General features: G+C 50.6%; 2 protein-coding genes and 1 long non-coding RNA gene across 6 annotated transcripts in view; 2 read left to right on the top strand and 1 right to left on the bottom strand.

Annotated features, from left to right (window-relative positions):
* CDK5RAP1 (CDK5 regulatory subunit associated protein 1) overlaps positions 1–20,512 on the bottom strand; it is a 233,106-nt gene that overhangs the window by 11,938 nt on the left and 200,656 nt on the right. For 2 of the 4 annotated variants that reach the window (XR_007150842.1, XR_007150845.1), the window contains exons 21-22: positions 7,665–8,496; positions 5,183–5,993 (exon numbers count right to left, since the gene is read on the bottom strand). The exons of 1 other annotated variant lie outside the window; for it this stretch is intronic. The gene's annotated coding sequence lies outside the window, so the exon portion shown is untranslated. Of the gene's footprint in view, positions 1–2,309; positions 2,681–5,182; positions 5,994–7,664; positions 8,497–20,512 lie in introns of those variants that run through there. One more of the 4 variants, XR_007150843.1, reaches the window with a different exon arrangement.
* BPIFA2 (BPI fold containing family A member 2) lies at positions 5,910–12,837 on the top strand. Its single transcript, XM_047854433.1, has 6 exons — positions 5,910–6,066; positions 7,734–7,878; positions 8,540–8,647; positions 10,047–10,199; positions 12,549–12,630; positions 12,745–12,837. Exons 1-6 carry the CDS (start codon positions 5,910–5,912, stop codon positions 12,835–12,837), a joined length of 738 nt encoding a protein of 245 aa, XP_047710389.1.
* LOC125161991 (uncharacterized) lies at positions 13,700–15,453 on the top strand. The gene is made up of 3 exons (XR_007150848.1): positions 13,700–13,782; positions 14,614–14,694; positions 15,264–15,453. It is a non-coding gene; the product is annotated as an uncharacterized LOC125161991 (long non-coding RNA).

The following is a 20,512-nucleotide window of genomic DNA, read 5'->3' as shown; positions in this document are numbered from 1 at the left end:
GCCCTGCGATCAAAGTCGTGCACGAGACCAGAGTTCTCAGACCTCCCTAAATTGGCCCGGGAGGGGAAACTGAGGCCCAGTGAGGAAATGCACGAGCCACACACCAGCGTCCCAGGGAGCCAGGACTGGTGGGCACTGGTATACGGGGGGCCTGAACCCATTTCAGCTCATCGGGACCTCACTGCACACAAAAAGAAGAGGCACAGCTGCTGCTAGGTGAGCATGAAGCCTATCGGACGCACTGTCTCCTTTAGCCTTGTCACTAACCCCGTGGTGGCAGGGCTGCGTGCAGACGGGAAAACTGAGGTGGACAGGAGTGAAGGGACCAGAAACCAGCAATAACGATAATCACCCTCGTCACTGCTGTTACCATGTGTCGAGGGCCTACCTCGTGCTAACCCTTCCACGCGGGTTACCCTCCTCATCCTCAACAACACCCCTGGCGGGTAAGTCCCGTTGTTAGTCCCATTTCACAGATTGGGAACCTGAGGCTTCCAGAGACGACACCCCTTATCCAGGTCATTCAGCCAGCAACAGGCAGAGACAGGGGATTAGAAGCCAGGCCTGCCCAAGCCCCGAGCCAGGCTCTGACCACCACCCTCAGAGCCCCCTCGGCACCCTTTTGATTTCCACTTTGCCCCTGGGATCCAGGCACGGGGGTGTTTATCCCATTTTACAGACGAGGAAACCGAGGCTTGAGGTCTTTACGACACATTTGGCCTTCTGGGCTGTGTTCCTGGGGCGGGAAAAACTCTCTTCAGGGATTTCAGCCCTGTCCTCAGCTCTGTGCCCCATGGCCGGAGGAAGAGGGGCCCCACGTTGGCAGAACTAGGTGCCAGGCGAGGGGGAGGTCTGATGACTGGTCCAAGGCCACCCAGCACGGCTCTATTAGAGGGGTTCTCCAGGTCCCCGCCCCAGGCTTGGGGACCTGGGCCGCAACCCTGCTCATGCTCTAATGGTAGCACCACGGTCAGTGTGAGGAGAGCTAGGTCCCCAGCCACCAGTCCTATCCCACCCTCGCCCGGGCCACGTTTGCTTGAAGGACAGGCCGCTGGGTCCTTACTGAGCGGCAGGTGGGGGAACAGAGGAGACACACAGGATGCTTCTGAGCCCTCTGCCAGGGCTCCCCAGCCTGATGCCAAGTGGCACCCATTGGCGTTTCCTGGGACCTGTTCCGGGTTGACACAGGCCCAGGGCACCAGGCGTTACAACCAACTCAAACAGCAGAGACTGAGGGATAAACAGGATATTCAAGCTCCAGGGCTCTCCCGCCCCGCCAGCTGGCCTCAGTGTGACAGGGGTGGAGGGATCTTCCCTGGGGACCCAGATGACCAGTTCCTGTCTTTGTAAAGCCAGGGCAAGCCACCTCCTTTCTCTGAACCTCAGTTTCCTCAACTGGTAATGGGGCTCCCAAAACCTCCTCACAGGGTGGTTGTGAGGACTAGCTGGGGAAAGTGCCCCGAAAGCATCGAGCCCAGCACCAGGCACCCAGCAGCTGCCGGACATTCCCCTGCCCCTACCTGGTATAGGGCACTTGGGCAGAAAAGGGGGACTCGCTGCTTCTCCCAAGAGGCCGCGCCTGGAACAGCCGCTCTCAATCGGTGGGTTACCATTTCCCAGCCCTGCCCTCTCCTGTCCCCGGCTTCGAGCAAGTTGTCTTTCCCGTCCCAGCCCCACGCTCCTCATCCGAGAAACGGGGCAGTAACACGCCCCGCAAATCCGCTGGGGAGACGAAACCAGATGAAGTCAAAGCACCGTACAAAGTAGGTGCCCAATAAATGGCAGTTGTTACTGTCCATCGTCTGCTGGTATGGGTCTCATACCAGCTTCTACAAGAGAGACTACACTGTAGGGTGCTGTGCACATGAGCTATAGGCTTGTTCCGGTCATGTCTAGGCTGAGCTGGGGCTCCAGAGGTTGGGGAAGGGTCACAGGTAGGCCATAGGAATCAAGGTACAAGGCACCTCTGAGTGAGTCATCCAGTCCAGGTGTTTTCGTTTCTGGTCAACCGCCCCCCACCCCTGGGGGTAGCCTAGACACGGACCCCCTTGGGGCTCCAGGAACCCCTGACCCAAATTAGCTAGGGATGAGACTCAAGTACCTGTATGTTAAACATGCTTCCTAAGTAATTTTGTTTAATCTTTTTTTATGTTTATTTATTTATTTTGAGAGAGAGAGGGAGAGCATGAGCGGGGGAAGGGCTGAGAGAGAGAGGGAGAGAGAGAAAATCCCAAGCAGGCTCCGTATTGTCTGCCCAGAGCCTGACATGAGGTTCGAACCCACGCACTGTGAGATCATGACCTGAGCCAAAATTAAGAATTGGACGCTTAACTGACTGAGCCACACAGGCGCCCCTAATCTTTTCTTTTTCTAAGGCTATTGCCCAAATTAGAAAAATTCCAACAAAACTGAAAGCCATACAAGAAAAGAGGAAGATAAGAGGGGTCCAAGGTCACTGCACAGTCCTTCTCCTTTTCTGGGCCACAGGCTCCCCAGACTTCCCAGCACGGAGGTTAAACTGATGCACTCTCGGCTCCCTCTGGCTTCGGGGTCTGCAGTGTTTCAAGTATAGGGTGTAACCCTCAAGTAGCCATCGGAAGGGAGGAGGCCAACGTGAGCCTACAAAGGTGTGAGTCAGGACTGCTGTGGGTTTGAGTGGCAGGAATCCCACTCACACGGGCTTAAGAAAAAAAAAAAAAGGAAGAAGAAATTTATTTGAACCGAAAAGTCCAGAGATATACATGACTTCAGGTACAGTTGGATCTACACACTCAAATGACAAACTTTCTCATTTCCTTAGTATTGGTTTCATTCTCCAGTGGTCTTCACCAGATAATTGTATCTGAAGTCCTTATTTGTTTATTTATTTTTCATCTTTTTTTTAAATGTTTTTTACTTATTTTTGAGAGACAGACTGCGAGCAGGGGAGGAGCAGAGAGAGAGGGAGACACAGACTCCGAAGCAGGCTCCAGGCTCTGAGCTGTCAGCACAGAGCCCAATGTGGGGCCTGAACCCACGAACCGTGAGATCATGACCCGGGCTGAAGTCGGACGCTTAACCGACTGAGTCACCCAGGCGCCCCTGTATCTAAAGTCTTTAAAGGAAAAAACAGACCCAGGCAACCTGTGGAGACCCAAACCCCGCTTTGTGGGTAGTAAGCTCTTCTCATTCAGAACTGCGGTAACATGATCTCTAGGCTTCTGTAAGTTCTCCTCGTTGCGGGCAGGGAAACATATCTGTTTTCTTCAGAGGAGTCTAGCTTGTGCCATCTTGTTCTTGCACGTGCACATGCACGCCCATATGTGTGCATGTGTGCACACGTATGTAAATGTGCTTGTTCAAGAGTCCCACACCACTGTTAGGAGTAGGATCTGGAGAGCCCCAGGAAGAAGAGGGCCTGAGTTCCCTCCACTTTGATAGATTTAGCCTGGTCTACACCAGATTTGGGGGATTCCCCCAAATGCTCCAGCAGATGGGAGCCCTTAAGGGTGTGGCGAGGGCCTGTAAGCAGAGCCAGTGAAGCAGCAGAGGAGAGAATGATCCGGAGAATACGGCTCCTTGGGAAGCAGGACCTTTGAGCTGCACAGAGGAAGTGTAGGGCCCACTACTCACTCGCCTGTCTCTGTGCCACCTCAGGAGCACCCCAGGGGACAGGAGCTTCTAGTCAACATCACCTCAGAGCTCAGCTGTGAGAGGCAGCTATGCCAGGGGGAGAGGCTGGTTTTGTCCTGATGTGCTCTGTGCTGAGGAACGGTGCCACAGCAGCCACGGTGGCTCCAGGAGGCCACAGCGGGGCCAGGCAGGTGAGAAAAAGAAAGAGGCAGGAAGCCTGACGAAACCACATCCCCAGGAAGGCAGCTGGACCCAGGCAGAAAGAGAACCTGAAGGCAAGAATCGTGAAAATGCACATCACTCTTTAAACTTAGGTCAGCTCCAGCCACATGAAGCTGCACGGGACCTCAGCAATCACCTAGTCCAATTTCTGAGCATCTCTGGTGATGGGGACCTCACCACCTGCCCAGGTGGGTGGCTGGCTTTACAGGGTGCTCCAGGGAGAGGCCCGGAACATTCTAAGGACAGGTCAGTGTCTTAGGGACCCATGCGAGAGGAAGGCCCAGAGCACAGGACAGTAACAACTTGCTGGAGGGCAGGAAACAAGTTAAAACAAAAAAACCCAGTTGTGATGATTTGTTGTGAAAGAAGCCGGCAAGGAGCTGAGGGCGGGAGCGGCTGGCTCCCTCAGCTGGACAGTCAGGGAGGTTCTGGGGAGGGGGGTGTCAAGGGCTGGGGACAGCTGGGGATGAGAGCACAGCCTCTGCGAGGGACCACGGCAGGAAAGAGGTTGGCACCTTTCTGAAACAGAAGGAAGGCCAGTAGGGGCTGGGGAGGGAGAGGTAGGAGATGATTCTGAAAGGCAGAGCACAGAGGACACAGGCTTCGAGAGCCATGGCGAGGACTCTGGGGGTAGGCTGAGTAACACCCCTCTGGCTGCTGTGCTGAGAGTAGAGCGAATGGAGGCAAGTGGGCAGAGGGAGACCAGGGATGAGGCTGTTGGTGTGTATCTCCTGACACTGGCTGTGCAGCCTCAGGTGAGACACTCGACTTTTCTGGGCCTCACTATTGCCCCCATATATGGAGGTAATGTGGGGCAAGTTTTGTTCACTCCCAGGAGGAGCTCCTGACCAGCTAGATGGAACAGGCTGTGGGGGATAGGAAGCTCTCCGTCAGCACAAACATCGCACTGAGGCTGGCTCCACCACGCGAGATTTTGTGAAGAGCATTCAGACACCAGAGGAGGGTTGGGTAGAATGACCTCCCTGGTCGCTGACCCTGACTCTCTGTGAGCCATTATTCTAGCCCTACCTCTGGACCTGTCTTGCTGGGTGACCTCAAATTGGTTACTTCCCCTCTCCGTGCCTCAGTTCCCAAGTGAGGACAGAATTAGCTGGATGATCACTCTTGGTCCTCCCACCAGAACATTCTCCTCTTCATCCATTCTCAGTCTTTACCCCAACCCCCACTCACAATGGCCACCGTCTTGGCACCTGGATGCTCCATGAGAACCTGGTCTCAGTCTTGGCAGAAAGTCCTCTGCGTGTCCATCCATTTCAGTTCAAGCATCCTGGGTGACCTTTGGGCTGGAAATCTCTCTGCTCATCCTGGACAGCGGTTATTTTCTTTGGAATCGCTCTGGATGGCCCCGGAACCAGGGCTTGCTTCTGTGCACAGCCTCCCATCCTGTCACCACCACATAAAGGCCACCAGCCCCTAGCAGATCCCAGGAGACTGTGCAGAGGAACAAGGATTTGCGGACATCCTCCTCCAAACCTGTGAGTGGTGGGCTTTCCCCCTGATGGCACCCCACGTGGCGATCTTCAGAATGTTTGGGGGGCAAGAGACAGAAGGATGGGACCACTTGGATTAGCTAATATTTTGAGTGTAGCATTATTATTGACATCCAGAACTCTGATCAGAGGACGAAGACAGCAAGATGGTGTGTGTGTGAGGGTGCCCCCTAACCTTGACTCTGGGAAGGGGCCAGAGTGGGCTTCACAGAGGGCGTGATGTCTTACTGAAGCTGGAGAGTCAGTAGGAAATAACTTAGGTAAAATTGCAAAGACAAGGAGGCAGAGGCGCTAGCATGTGCAAAGGACCTTTGTGTAAAGAGCACAGATTTGGAACTAAGTGTGACTTGCCAAATTCCAGCTCCTCCACTCACTGGCTGTGTGTTTCTGGGCAAGTTGCTCTAGCTTTCTGATCTGGGTTGCCCATCTGTAAAACGGCAGATAACCACATCTACCTTAAAGGAATGTTAAGTGTAAGAGTAACAGGTGCTTATCAAAGATGATCCTTTTCTCTCTGGGTAATTCTCACTCTTGTTCCTCCTGGTGTCAAAGTGTTAAGACAAGATGCTTCAGCTTTGGAAACTTGTTCTCTTGTGCGGCCTGCTCACTGGGACCTCGGCATCTCTTCTTGGAGACCTTAGCAACGACCTGAATAATGTTGTGGACAAGCTGAAACCTGCTGTTGAGAAAGGACTTGAGACCATTGACAATACAGTTGAATGTGAGTTATCAAGATGATTGGCCTAAATTCTATGCCCGCATTACCAGAGGCTGCCACCAGGGGATGCTCTTTACGAGTGGTTTGCTGAGAAAGGTGGCTATTCAGTTCTAGTTCATTCACTTATTTTTCTAGGAATAAGCAATGCTCAAATGAATGTCCCTTTACATACTACATCGTGGCAAACTTTTCCTAATATACACGTAGGATAAATTCCTAAAAGTGAGATTTCAAAAGTTCAAAAGTTATGCATATTTTAAATTACAGTAGTTGTTGACAAATAATCCCTTACATTAACATTCTCTCCGTTAGTCTTGGGAGAGCGCCTTCCCCTCCCCCACCCTTGACAGCACTAGTATGGGCAACTTAAGTGTTTTGCTAATCTCATAGACAAAAGATTATAACTCATTTCACTTTGTATTTCTCCAATTATGAAAGAATCCACTCATTTTTTCCATATTTTATTAGCTGTTTACATATTTTAGCACATTTTGTTCATATTCATAGCCTATTCTGCTACGTTGTTCAATGTTCTTATTAATTTGTATTAGTTCATTGGAAATTAGCCATACTTAAGCCCTAAGCCTAGGTAGCTTTTTTTTTTTAAGTTTATTTATTTATTTTGAGAGGGAGAGCACACACACACACACACATGCACACACACACACGTTTGAGTGGGGAGGGGGAAAGGGGCGGAGAGAGAGGAGGGAGAGAATCCCAAACAGGCTCCGGGCTAACAGCAATGCTAACAGCTCCAAAATGGAGCTTGATCCCACAAACTGCAAGATCATGACCCGAGACAAAACCAAGAGTCAGATGCCTAACCAACTGAGCCACCCAGGCGCCCCTAAGCCTAGGTAGCTTTAAAGCTACATAGCTTTATATTTATTTAATTTTGTCTCTTTTTTTAATTCTGATTTCTTTTTGTTGTTGTTGTTTTGTAAATGTTTGTCTATTTACTTTCAGATAGAGAGGGAGAGTGGGAGCTGGGGAGGGGCAGAGAGAGAGGGAGAGAGAGAGAATCCCAAGCAGGCTCTGTGCTGTCAGTGCAGAGCCCAACTTGGGGCTCAATCTCACAAACTGTGAGATCATGCCCTGAGCCGAAAACAAGAGTTGGACCCTTAACCAACTGAGGCACGCAGGCACCCCTTTACGAATGCCTCTAAATGCCTGATGCCAAGCTCTCATCCTCGAACTCCCATTTGCCACTTTTATGAGTTGGAGCCATACTTTTCCCTTGATTCTGGATTTTCCACTTCTTAGTTTATTCTCTTCATTTTGTTTGACCCAGTTTCTGAAACTTGTGTGAACATCTCATTCAGAGCAATAGACCACCCCCCCCCACCTCAACTAGAAGCTGGTGTACAATCGATATCAATTGCCTCGTTCATTGATTGATTACTCTGGGTATGAATGATGAGTATGTATTAGTACAAAGGCAGCACGGAAGGGACAAAGGCTCCCCAGCCGCACGACTTTAGGCACATTTCTTAACCTTTCGGTCCTTTATTTCCTCATCTGAAAATGCAGATAATAACAATATCTACCTCATTTGGGTTGTTAGGAAGAGTAAATAAAATAACATAGGCAAATGGTCTTACCTAGCGCCTCCTACATGGTCACTGCTCCATAAATGGCACACAACTCTCAATGGCAATTGTTTTTGTCAGCTATCCTTCAGAAACTGAAGGCTGACGTGGCGGTGCTTCAGGATTCCAAGGTTTGGCAGCTGGCCAAGCAGAAGCTGCAGGAAGCTGAGAAGTTGGTGAACGATGCTCTTTCGAAGGTCCTCTCACTTAAGAACGGGACTTTGAGGTGAGTTGATGCTTCAAGGTGGAGAGCTTTGCTTCAGGAAAAGGGTACACACATCTTTGGGGAGGTGAGTTTAAGACCAAAGACAGAAGGGTGGATAAACCTTGCTCCTCCTCATAGAGCTGAGGCCGTCTGAGGCCAGGTTCATCAGGGCTTGGGCAAATTAGAAGCAGGGCCGGGGGCCGGTCCGAGCAGCTCATGGGTTTGGGCTTCCACATTCTGTAATTTCGGGATCCCGGTGAAGTTCCCTTTAATCCTCACCCCCACCGGCTTGCTGGTGCCTGAAGTCCCTCTTCCAAGGAATAAGACCTTTCTTCTCCAAATATAGCTGAGGGTAAAAGTCTGGATCCCCTCAGGAGAGAGAAAACTGGAATTCATACCACATAGCTGGCTCCACACATAGAGTTTTGGAGTCAGACGGTTCTGGGTTCAAGTTCTGATGCTGACACTTATTGCTCCCCAGAATCTGTGGGGGAAATGACATCCATCTGAGTGCCTGTTTTTGCTATGCCCCAACACGGAGAGGATCAAACTTCCAAACAGGGCGACCGTGAAGGCCAAAGAAGGCAGGGGTGGTGAGGCCCAAATGCTCAGTGTGATGCTGGCATCAGGGAAGCATGGCTGTCACGAGGAATAACAAAGGCAAACCGTGGTTTTTGCACAGCTTGAACATCCTTAACTCCCGCATCCTGAATATCAGAATTGAACTGACTCCTGATGGCGAAGGCATTAACATAAGGGTCCCCGTCACCGCTAATGTCACCCTGGCTCTGTGAGTATGCATTCGAATCTGGGATTGGGGAGTGGCAGTGCAGCATGGCCAGGGGATTCCCAAATTGGAACCAGGCACTTTTCCATGCTGCTATGTGGCCTTGGGCCTCAGTCTCCCAATCTGTAAATGAGGGGACCTTTCCAGCTCTAAGATCTGACCCCTTAAAATGTTCTGATGAACTTTGGCCATCACCAAGTCTCTTTTAAAAGAACCTTCCAAGGGCGCCTGGGTGGCTCAGTCGATTAAGCGTCCGACTTCAGCTCAGGTCACGATCTTGTGGTCCGTGAGTTCGAGCCCCGTGTCGGGTTCTGGGCTGATGGCTCAGAGCCTGGAGCCTGTTTCCGATTCTGTGTCTCCCTCTCTCTCTGCCCCTCCCCCGTTCATGCTCTGTCTCTCTCTGTCCCAAAAATAAATAAACGTTAAAAAAAAATTTTTAAAAAGAACCTTCCATTAAATATTTCTGAAATCGTAACATTTGTACGATTGTAAAATTTGTAACTTTTACAATCTAATTGTAAAATTTGAAAAATTGAGAAAACATGAGCATTCACAACTCTTTGGCAAAATTTCCTCCAGCATTATCTGCTCTCTTGAGACTCTCTTTGAATAGCAAGGACCACTGTGCCTAATGCATATAAGTACTGTACGGTATATAATGAAGGGCGTGTGGGACAAATACAATTTTAAAGTATATTAATGACTTTAAGAAAGATAGATAGGAGAATGAGCATGTGTGGAAGCAGATAAATGGAGGACACGGGGGCTCCATCATTCATTGGCAATGAGATCTTGGGATGGTTGCTTAGCCTGTCTGTACCAGTATTTCCCCATTTTGAAAATAGAGATAATAGTGCTTTTCCCTCATGGTGTTTGTGTAATGACATGGATTAATCCAGGCATTTTTAAAAAAGTTTTTTTAAACGTTTATTTATTTTTGGGACAGAGAGAGACAGAGCATGAACAGGGGAGGGGCAGAGAGAGAGGGAGACACAGAATCGGAAGCAGGCTCCAGGCTCTGAGCCATCAGCCCAGAGCCCGACGCGGGGCTTGAACTCACGGAAGGCGAGATCATGACCTGAGCTGAAGTCGGACGCTTAACCTGAGCCACCCAGGCGCCCCAATCCAGGCATTTTAGAAATGCCTGGCATATAGTTTGCCCTCGATAACTGTTAACTATTGTTATTATTTTAATTATTACGGTGGTGCTATATAAAAATGTCATATGAGCCATATCCATGTGGCCAGGCAAAGACGCCCCTAACATAAATACGTCAGTCTCATAAGGAATATAGATGACACTGACATCAGCCATAGACATCCTGGGTAGTGTGTACCCACAGTGGAGGAAGCTTAGCAGGCCTTCTCGACTTGCATTCACTGGGAATCTTATTTCCTACAGGCCTCTCATTGGCAAGAAGGTCAACCTGAAGGTTTCTTTGGACCTCCTGACTAGCCTCAGACTTGAAACCGATGCCCAGACTGGCATCCCCAAAGTGGTCGTGGGAGAATGCCTCAGTGACTCAGACAGCATCTCCATCACCTTGCTGGACCGGTAAGGCCCTTGTTCCACCTCAGCAGAGCTGGGCTCTCGGGGGAGTTGAGGACCCCTAATCTCAGCCCTATTCCAATACCCACGAGGCAGCACCATGTGGCGAAAAGGAGTTTCGCTCTGGAGTCAGACAGACCTTGGCTCTGCTACCAGCTTGTAACATTGTGACCAACTTAGCCCCTCCGAGCCTCAGTTTTCCCTTCAGTGAAGGTGATAATAATGCCTGCTCCTCAGTTGCTGAGCGGACCAGATGGAAAGACACAAGTGTTTGGCACCCAGCCTGGCACACACTAAGCTCTCAGGGATCATAATACCCATGCGGACTCTGTCTCCTTGTTCTCTCCGTTACCGAGACCAGAGTGTTGACCTCTGAGCACGAATCTGTTCATTCCCCCTTACGGTGCTGCCAGGATTCTGCTTCCTGCTTTTTGAAGCTCTGTTGTTTTGTGCATGTGCATATTTAGGATTGTTACTTTTTCTTGAAAAATGGACCCCTCTATCATTATGTTATATCCCGTAATAACAACAACAACAAACTGTATTCACCTTCTTGCCTCCATGTGGGGGTGGAGGGAGAAGAGAAGTCAGTGCTTACCATGGGCTCTAATTTCCGATTGCCCCCAGAGAGGCCTCCACCCACTGGAAAATTCCCAAAATGAGATCTTGAAAACTCAATCCTCTCCATTAAAATCATCGATCCCTGTTAATCCACAAACCCTATGCCTTAAACTGTGCTTGAAAGGGCACGTTTGGTGGGGAAAGAGGATTGGGAGAGGAAGGGTGACCCTGGAGGAGGCTCATGGAGGAGGAAAGGCTGGAAGCTGAGGGCTGGGGCAGGTTGGCTTTGGGAAGAAACAAGGCTGGCTTCTCAGCTCTCAGCCGTGAGGGCTATGAGCAGAGGTCACTCTACCATACCCCTCTCGAGGGATATGACCGCAGGTTGCCTGAAGTTCCCTCCCCCCGCCCAAACCAAAGAAAGGCTCTCCTGCCTGATGTTATTTGGGAAGGCTGGGGTACAAAGTGACAGACCTGAGCCCTGCTGGATACGGCCTTGTCTGCAGGTCCCAGAGAATTCATCCTGTCACTCTGGGTCTCAGTGTCCACATCTGTGAAATGGCATTCCTCTCTACTGTCCCCAGCCTGCTTACCCCAAGTGCTCCCCACAGCTGTCTGGGCTCAGTATGACCTGGCCCCACCCTCAGATCACTGTGCTCTTGCCATCACTCACTGTGTTCCAGGCACCCTGGCCCTTACTCTGGGCTCAGAGAAGCTCTCTCCCACCTCTAGACCTGTCCTTGTTCTGGCCTCCTAGAACACCTTGCCCCTCCACCTCCATGTTCTTCTTAACCTTCAGGTTCTAGCAATGCTTCCTCCTGGGGCGCCTGGGTGGCTTAGTTGGTTAAGCGTCTGACTCTTGATTTCAGCTCAGGTCATGATCTCATGGTTTGTGAGTTCAAGCCCCACATCGAGCTCTGTGCTGACAGTGCCGAGCCTGCTTGGGATTCTCTCTCTCCCTCTCTCTTTGCCCCTCCCCTGCTTGCACACATGCTCTCACTCTCTATCTCTCAAAATAAATAAACTTAAAAAAAAAGATTTTAAAAAGTTTCCTTCTATTCTCCCTCGAAATAGTCTACTCTAGCTCTTCAGAGTACTTGTCCCAAGTTGTCCTTATATATTTAATTCTATATTTACTTCATTGCTTCTTTTAGCCAAAAATGCTTGAACATCTGCTATGTCCCAGATAGGCTCTGAACTCTGGAGAATTTTTGATGACAACAGACAAGGACCCTGTTTTCCTGGAGTTTATTGTCCTGAGGGAAAGGCAGGAAGACAAGCTTCTAGTCCATCTGTAAAGAGCCCTCAAAGAAAATGTCAGATTATAATGTCAGACACATAGCGGTCTGATGCAAAGCACTCTCTTAGGCGAGCAGTCAGGGAAGGCTGCTTGGAGGAGGTGTCGGTCATGCTGAGAGCTGAAGGTGGGAAGGAGCCAGACTTAGCAAGACTTGTTTCATGCTTAGGTACCAGGAGGCATTGTGCTTGTGTTTTGCTCCTCCCCGTGGCCCCAGCCCAGCTTAGTGCCTGGCATGTAGGTGGTGATCTGTAAATAAGTGTTGAATGAATAAATGAATGAATGAAGTCTTAAGGTCGTGAGGAGACTCTCACAGGTTGAGGTGAGCCTCTGGTAAGACGTGGGGTGCCCCTGAACAGCACTCTGTGGTTAGAAAGGTGTCACAGTGTCCCCGGGTCTATATGACTTCAAGGTGCTACATCATCTCCCACCCTCCTCCCCGCTGCTATGTGGCAGTTCTCCCCACTTGCCTGGCTTTATCAGTTGCCTCTCTTTTCCAGCCACAGTCAACTGATCAACAAGGTCCTGAACTCCATGACCAGCATCCTGGAAAAGACTGTGTCCCACCTAATAGAGAAGGATGTGAGTCCTCCACTCCTGGGGGCCCAGAGACATGAGGGGGGCGGGCGGGGGAGAAGGGAGGCAGGTGTACCATTCACAGGCCTGATCATATTCTCTGGCACCTTTTCTTCCAAGGTGCAAACTTCTCCTTGGGCTGTCAGCTGGAACCTGCACCCCTTTACTCAGCCTGGGGAGCAGGAGAGAGGAGCAGGGCCTGACAGTAGCTGAAATCATTGGGTCCCAAACTTGAGCCACTGGCCATATCTACCTGGCCCTTTTAGCTAATGTGTTCCTTTAAACAATGTAATTTTACTTAAACTTATTTAAATACATTTATCTTAAAAGAAAACTATATCTCTACCATAATTAGAAATTAATATCACTTAGATAATTAATTAAAGCAATAAACACCAACCTGTAAAAATAGGTATTTTCATCATTTTCATACGTACACACATATGTACACACAAAGTTCCAGACATTCTGAATCAGTCATTCTGGAAGGGGGCTGGGTATCTGGGTTTGTGAAAGAAAAATCCTCCACGTGGCTCTGTGATTCACTGAACGGGAGCCTCACTACTCAAAATGTGGTCCTCTGACCAGCAGCATGGACCCTCACCAGGGAGCTTACTAGAAATGCAGGCTCTCAGCCCGCCCCCCTGCCCCACCACCACCCCAGACGTGCTAAGTCAAAATTTGCATTTTAGTGAGATCCTCAGGGGATTGTACACACAGAATGGTGAGAAACTCTGCTCTATGGTTCCCAGGGCCCCATCTGATTTCTTAAAATTCCAGGGTGCCAAGGTTCAAGGTTTCCAAGAGTGTAGGGTTCTGGGATGTGAACATTCTAGAGTCTCAAGGTTCTAGGGTTCCAATGTTCTAAGGTTTTAGAATTCTAACATCCTATTGTTCTCTAGTTTTAGACTTCTAAGTTTCTGTTGTTCTAGAATCCTAAGGGTCAAAGGTTCTGAGATACTCCTGGGCAGCTGGCAGTTTCTCCCCAGCTGATAATGATTTGTCCTCCTTCCTGTTCCTGGCCCTCATCCCCCTCCCTCCTTCCCTTCTGCCCTGTTTCTCCGCCCGCCCACCCCCCCCCTCCCGCCCCACAGGTGTGCCCATTGATCCACCTCTTGGTCTCCACCGTGGATGAACATATTTTACATGACATCATTGGTAAGTCACAGCCTGGGGACGGCGGCAGGGGGGAGCTTTTCCCTCTGCAGTCTTCTAAGGTTAAGCACGAACCCTGCACCCACCCCACGGTAGGTCTGGCCAGGGGACCCTGGAGAAGCAGGAGGACCCAACGTCTGAGCAAGCTGGGGGAGTGTGGCTGGATGGAGTCTTTGCAGAACTGAGGGGGTTCTGTGGGCCTCTGAGAGCTCTCTATCATCCCTCTTTAAACCCACAGAACCTGCCTGTGAGATGTGAGAAAGAAGAGCGGCCATATCTGGGTTCAAATCCTGGCTCTGCTATTTAGCAGCTATGGGGCCTTGTTCAAGTGGGTCTGCCTCTCTGAGCCTGGGTTTCCTCCCGGGTGAACCAAGATTGTAAACACCGGAGGCTGATGAGTGGATTCAGAGGAAAAGCCGGCCTCTTTCCCTCCTTGTGAAAAGCCGTGGCTTCTCCTCCAGCCATGGGGGGTGGGGGAGCGGCTTTCTTTGTTCTCTGGGTCTCCAGGCGTGGCTGGGGTTGCCGAGCAGTAGAAGTGGGTAGGTGAAGGTATCAGGGTCCTGGAGGTGGCCCTTCTATGGAAACAGCCACAGGTCAGTTCCTTGGGCGATCTCTCTACACTCTGCATACACCATCCCGTTGGAGCCTCGCAACAACCCTGTGGGGTGGGTCTGTCATTATACCCATTTTACAGATGAACAAGCTGAGGCTCAGAGAAGTGGACTGACATGCCTGAGGTCCCATGGCTGTCAGACTGACCCGCTGGAGAGCAGCAGCCATGGGGGTCTGGTTTCTATTGGAGAATGAGGCCTGCTATTTATTTTGTCCCTTCAGATAAACTTCCAAAGGACAGCAAACCGCAAGCTGCTGCCTGAAGAGGGGCATGAGGAGGGTTGCTGTGATGCCCAACCAAAGGTAAGGGGTGGCTCTGTGCCCCATTCAGGGGATGAGGCCCCTCCACAGGCACCTGTGGTGAAGCCAAAGCAAGGCTTGGCTTCTCTCTTTTTAGCAGCAGGCTGAGCCCTAATTTTGGTCATAGACTGAGCTGTGACCCTGGCCCCAGCCTGAACCCTGACCTGATCACACTCTGCACCTTGAACCTTATTCCGACACCCAGAATGAGCCTGGATCCTAGTCACAGACTGAGCCAGACTGATCCACGATCTTGACTGATCTCAGACTGATCCACGATCCTGGTCATATACCGAGCCCTGAACCCTGGCTCTAGTCTTGGCCTCTGATCAGTCTTTTCACATCTGCCATTGCTCCTAAGGTGAGGGGAGAGAAGGGTGAGGGGAGGAGGACAGGTCCGTGTCAGGTGCCAGAGACAAACCCCAAACCACAGGTGCCAGTCCCTTCTCCAAGACGTGAGACTCTGTAGGATATTGTGGAAAAGAGTTCGGGCAGCAGGGTCTGGTGGCTGACAGGGATCCACAACAACCCCACTGCGGTCAGTGCCCTAAGCCCTTGCGGTCTCATTCCAGCTCAGTTCCCAGTGGCTTGACTGTGCCCCACGTAGCATCTCCAGCTGGTAAGGTACAGCCACCATCCAACCAGAGTGACAGCCTAAGTTCAGCCGGAAGGAGCCCTAACAGATCCTTCTCCTCATGGTTGGGACAGCAGCCTCTGTGCTCACCGCCCTCCGCCCCCTGCAATAAAAAAACAATTTCTGCACCCTCCTGTGTGGCTCCTTTTATTCCCTCCATTGGGATGGGGAGGGGGCAACTGGGGCGGTAGAGACCTGGGTGGGATCTGGAAGGGATATTTGGGACTATCCATCTTGTTTCACAAGGCACAGAGAGGGCAAGAGACTGACCCAGGGTCACACAGCCAGTCGGTGGCAGGGGCAGACCGCTTGATTCATCCATTCACACGTTCGGCAGGTATTTAGTGAGTCCCTACTGTGGACCAGGCAGGCAGTGGGAATGCGACAGTCACATTCTGGGTGATCCCACCTAGTGCTTTCGTCCCCTGCCCTCCAGGGACTCTGAGAGGCCTTGTGGAGGACCGGGGACATCTGATCCATGGGCTCAGGAGTACAGAGCAGAATGACGTAGGGTCAGGGGCCTAGGCCACATCCCAGCCTGCCCCTCCGTGCCCCTGAAGGGCTGGAGCTGAGATCAATTCAAGCAACCCCTGAGAACACCCATGGTCCCCAGACTCCAGGGTTCATCTCCCCTCCAACTGCCAGCCTGAGAGCCTGTGCGCCCACCTGCCAGGCTGCACGGAGGCCCAGCCAGCCTGGTGAAGCCAAGGGTCCCTTGGAGACCAGCTGCTGTCTCCAGCCGAGGTCGCTTCTTCCACACTCCAGAGCTCAGCTCACCCCCCAGGCTGTGCCAGGCCATGGTTGAGTCAGCATCGCTCTGCTTATGTTACCACCACTGCCATCCTGCGGAGCTGCCTTTGCTGGCCACATGTGACCTCACCAATTCTTAACAACAGCCAGGAAACACTGTTCTTGTCCCCATTTGACACATGAGGAAACTAAGGCTCACAGAGGGAAAGTGACTCATCAAGGTCACACAGGAAGCAAGTGGCAAATCTGGATTTGAACACACAACTATGAGAGTCTTTGCTCAGAGAAGTGACATCCCATCGCCCAGGCACTTTGGCTGCCTCCTCGGCCCCCAGCAGGCACTGCTTTCTTCTGCCCCGGACACATGAGAGCCTCTCGAGGCTGCTCTTCCTCCCTACATGCAGGCCTCAGTTTCCCCTTTGCCCTGCAGGGAGGAGGATGACACCCCATCCAAAAGGGACTGCCTCATGGGGTCCAGTCACCTCAAGGGACTCTTGAGTCCCTGGAGTGGCCTGGAGGGGCCTCAGACCAGCTCTCCTGAGTGATCCCATGAGGACCTCAGTTCAGATGTGCCAAGGGGCCGCTGGGCACAGGGTGAGGGCCAGGGAGTTAGGCACATCTGAGCTCAAGATGGCCCCTGCCACTTTCTAGGTCTGAAATCTTGGGTAATTTACTTAGCCTCTCAGAATCTGGAGTTTCTCCCCTGTAGGGAATTAACAGTAAAACCTCGGTCACTAGGCTGTTGCGAGGATGGGAAGTGTTTAACTAGGGCCTGATAGCTATTGCGTCCCCTCTACACACTGAAATTGCTATCACAACCACCCTAGTGTTTGTTGATTGACTGCTAACAGCCCTGATGTGGTAGAGAAAACCATGGTCCTGGGAGATCTTGGGTTTTCACCCCGTCTTTATCACAACACTGCCAATGGTCTCCCAGTGGTCATTCTCTCCCCTCCCCAGATTTTAACTGGGCACATCGTCCCCAGCCAGAGACTACATTTCCCAGCCTCCCTTGCAGTAGCCATGCGATTAAAGTCTGACCAATGGCATATCAGCAGAAATGATGTGTTTGAAAGGAAGGAGTTCCTGGCTGGCTGGCTCAGTGTGTGGAGCATGTGACTCATGATCTTGGGTTGTGAGTTCAAGTCCCACATTGGGAACTGAGCTTTAAAAAAAAAAAAAGAAGAAGGGGGGGGGGGGTCCCTCTACTTTCTTCCTTCTATCAAGTTAGAAATGGGAATGAGCAGAACTTCCTGAGACCTAGAGGTAGAAGCTGTGTACTGAGCCAGCACAGCTGCTCCTAAAGCCCCTGACCACCCACCTCTGGGCTCCATGGCAGTAAAAGAATGAGCTAGTGTATTTAAACCAGTGTGTTTTGGGGTCTCCTTGTCAAGGCTACTTTGTCTCTATTCCACCTGCCTCCTTCTGCCAATAACGTGCTGTGTGACATTAGCCTGCTAACTTCTCTCTGAGCCCTGTTTTCTTATTTGCACAGAGATCCCTAAAGGGACAGAAGTTAGTGCTCCCTCCAGACTTGAATGGGAAAGAGAATAAACATTTATTGAGTCCCTACCATATGCCAGGTACTGTATTAGACTGGTGATTCTTTGCCCCCCAGGGGCATTGGCAATGTCTGGAGACATTTTAATTGTCACAGATTGTTGCAGATGCTACTGGCATGTTGTGAGTAGAGGCCGGGGATTGTCACTTAGCATTCTACAATACACAGCACAGCCTCTCACAAAAAAGAATCATCCAGGCCAAAATGTCAATAGTGTTGAGAATTCTTGTATTAAACCTTTATGTACATTATCTCATTGAATTCCGTTTTTTTCTGAGGGATGCAGTGAATGGGTCTTGGGGGAAGATGTGGCAACTAAGTAAGGCTCAGAGAGGTGAAGTGACTTGCCCAAGGCCACACAGCTGGTCAGGGGCAAAGCTGGATTTAATCCAAAGTCACCTTCCTCCAGAGCCAGTGCTTCCCTTCTGGCGGGGGAAAAAGGGTGAGTTTTCCTTTCTCGCTGTTTTGTGACAACCCCTCCTCCCACAAAAAATACACAAAGGAGGTCTCAAAATTCAGGGCTTCTTTGGGCAGTAACCAACTGGAGTCATTGCCAAGCCTTTGTCCATGCTGTTATGTCTACTGGGGACACCATTCCTCCTCCCTCCCCAGCTGGCTAAATCCTGCTCACCTTAAAACTTTGCTCAGGGGCGCCTGGGTGGCTCAGTCGTTTAAGTGTCCGACTTCGGCTCAGGTCATGATTTTATGATTCATGAGTTTGAGTCCCACATGGGGCTTTCTGCTGTCAGCCTCAAACCCACTTTGGATCCTCTGTCTTCTCTCTTTGCCCCTCCCCTGCTCCCCCTCCCTCTCTCTCTCTCTCTCAAAAATAAATAAACATTTAAAAAAAGGAAGAAAGAGTGTCAACTCTGGTTAGTATGGTTTTTCCCTTCTTTTCTTTTTTAACATTTATTTTTGAGAGAGGGGGAGGGGCAAAGAGAGGGGAACAAAAGATCTGAAGCAGGCTCCACCTAATGGGGGCCACCAACCAGCGAGCCTCGAGATCATGACCTGAGCTGAAGTCGGATGCTTAACCCACTGAGCCGCCAGGCGCCCCGGTTTTCACCTTTCCTATTCATCAGTGCCCCCATGAGCCCGTGAGCTCCTTGAGGGCAGGTACCTCGCTCCTCTCAACAGCCCCAGCGTCCAGAAAAGAACCAGATACAGTACAAGCACTAACAAATGTTGAATGAGTGAGTGAATGAATGAATGAACGAATGAATCTCTTCTGTCTGTATACAATCAGACACCATCTCCAGGACACCTGAGTGGGTAGGTGCACAGGAAATTTCTAGCAAGCCAGACTGGGGGTATAGGAGACTTGTCATCATTTTCTGTCAATCAGGGCCAGATACCTGGGACTTGAGGACATAAGTGATAGATTACGACCAAATGCGGGGCTCCTAGGTAATTGAAGCCAGAACATGGGGCGGGTGGGGCCAAGGCCACTCGGCCCCACCAGTGACTAACGTGGGCAATGGAGGTGAAAGGAAAGAGGGTGCAGAAGTGACAAGGGCTCTGTTGTGAGCCTGGCGCCCCTGCTACCAGCTCTGGCTCAGACCTCAAAGTGGGGTGAGGGCTTCCTGGAGACGGTGACACCTCATGAAGGAGGCTTTGGGGACAAAGAGGCCATACGGAGGAGGAGAGGGAAGAACTGGCCTGAGGGAATATATGGGAAGAAAGAAGGCAAGACCTGACTGGACCCCGAATCAGCCAGAAAACAGAGAGCAAAACTGTCGCGCAGGCTCTTTTAAAGGTTTAATTCAGTTAAATAAATGCTGGATCTTTCCAATGTTTGCACCATCCCTTCAGGATAACATCTCAGGATCAAAATTATTTACTTTATGCCTTGGAACATTTTAGGATGCCAGGAACACATCATAGAACTTACCAACCCGGATCTTTCTGTTTACGCTAGGATGAGGGAGTATATACATTTCACCGTATATTTGCCAGCAGACAGACACTTTTATTTTAAATATTTGTTCTTTGAATGGGAGTGGAATAAACTTCATCGCCCTGGAAGAGCTGAAGTTCCCAAGTTAGGAGAGTCAATTATTCCATCAACTCAACAGATTATTTTCTCAACTTTTTTTTTTTTTTAAATTTGGGGAAATACTGTGTTTTACAGCTGAATGGAAATACAGCTCTGAGAACTGTGCTGAGCTGGTGTCACAATGATGCAAGAAACTGGGACTGGGTGGGGGAACTGAACGGGGATGCTGAAATTTGACAAATTTCATTTGTTGGGGTGACTCACTTCTGTGTTAATGTTTGTTCAAGAAATAACATGGATTTTCCAAAAGGAAGAGGGTTGTTGAGCACCTAGCTAAGCCAGGCTCTGTGCCTGATGACAGAAACAGGACCCCCTGCCCCTGAGCGCAGCAGCCTCGGGGGGATCCTGCAAAGCTCCAAGTCCACGGCAGGGGCTGGGAGTGAAGAGGGCAGGACTCAGGCTCATATCCCCCCTGGGAGGTGGGGGTGAGAGAAAGACTCGGAGGAGGGGCTTCTGGCCCAGCCTGGAGCTGAGGGGCATCGCATTTTAACAAAATGACATATTTTATGAAAAATAACCCCATGTTCCAGAAAACATCAAAAGTGAGAGGAGTGGCTCTGTTTTACTTTCTTTCTTTCTTTTTTTTTTTAATTTCGCGGGGCGCCTGGGTGACTAATCAGTTAAGCATTCAACTCTTGATTTGGGCTCAGGTCATGACCTCACCATTCAGGAGTTCAAGCCCTGCATGGGGCTCTGTGCTGACAGCATGGAGCCTGCTTGGGATTCTCTCTTTCTCTCTCTGCTCCTCCCCTCTCTCGGTCTTCTCTCTCTCTCTCTCTCTCTCTCTCTCTCCCTCTCTCTCTCTCTCTCTCTCTCTCTC

Source organism: Prionailurus viverrinus, chromosome A3 (genome assembly GCF_022837055.1).
Source record: "Prionailurus viverrinus isolate Anna chromosome A3, UM_Priviv_1.0, whole genome shotgun sequence".
NCBI classification, from domain to species: domain Eukaryota; kingdom Metazoa; phylum Chordata; class Mammalia; order Carnivora; family Felidae; genus Prionailurus; species Prionailurus viverrinus.
The sequence above is the reverse complement of the archived record's forward strand: the minus strand, read 5'-3'. Positions and strand labels throughout refer to the sequence as shown.

Coding starts and splice junctions, on each gene's coding strand:
- BPIFA2 (XM_047854433.1), top strand. CDS start 5,910: ATGCTTCAGCTTTGGAAACTTGTTCTCTTGTGCGGCCTGCTCACTGGG. Junction 7,879..8,539: donor CTTAAGAACGGGACTTTGAG/GTGAGTTGATGC, acceptor GTTTTTGCACAG/CTTGAACATCCTTAACTCCC. Junction 10,200..12,548: donor TCCATCACCTTGCTGGACCG/GTAAGGCCCTTG, acceptor TCTCTTTTCCAG/CCACAGTCAACTGATCAACA.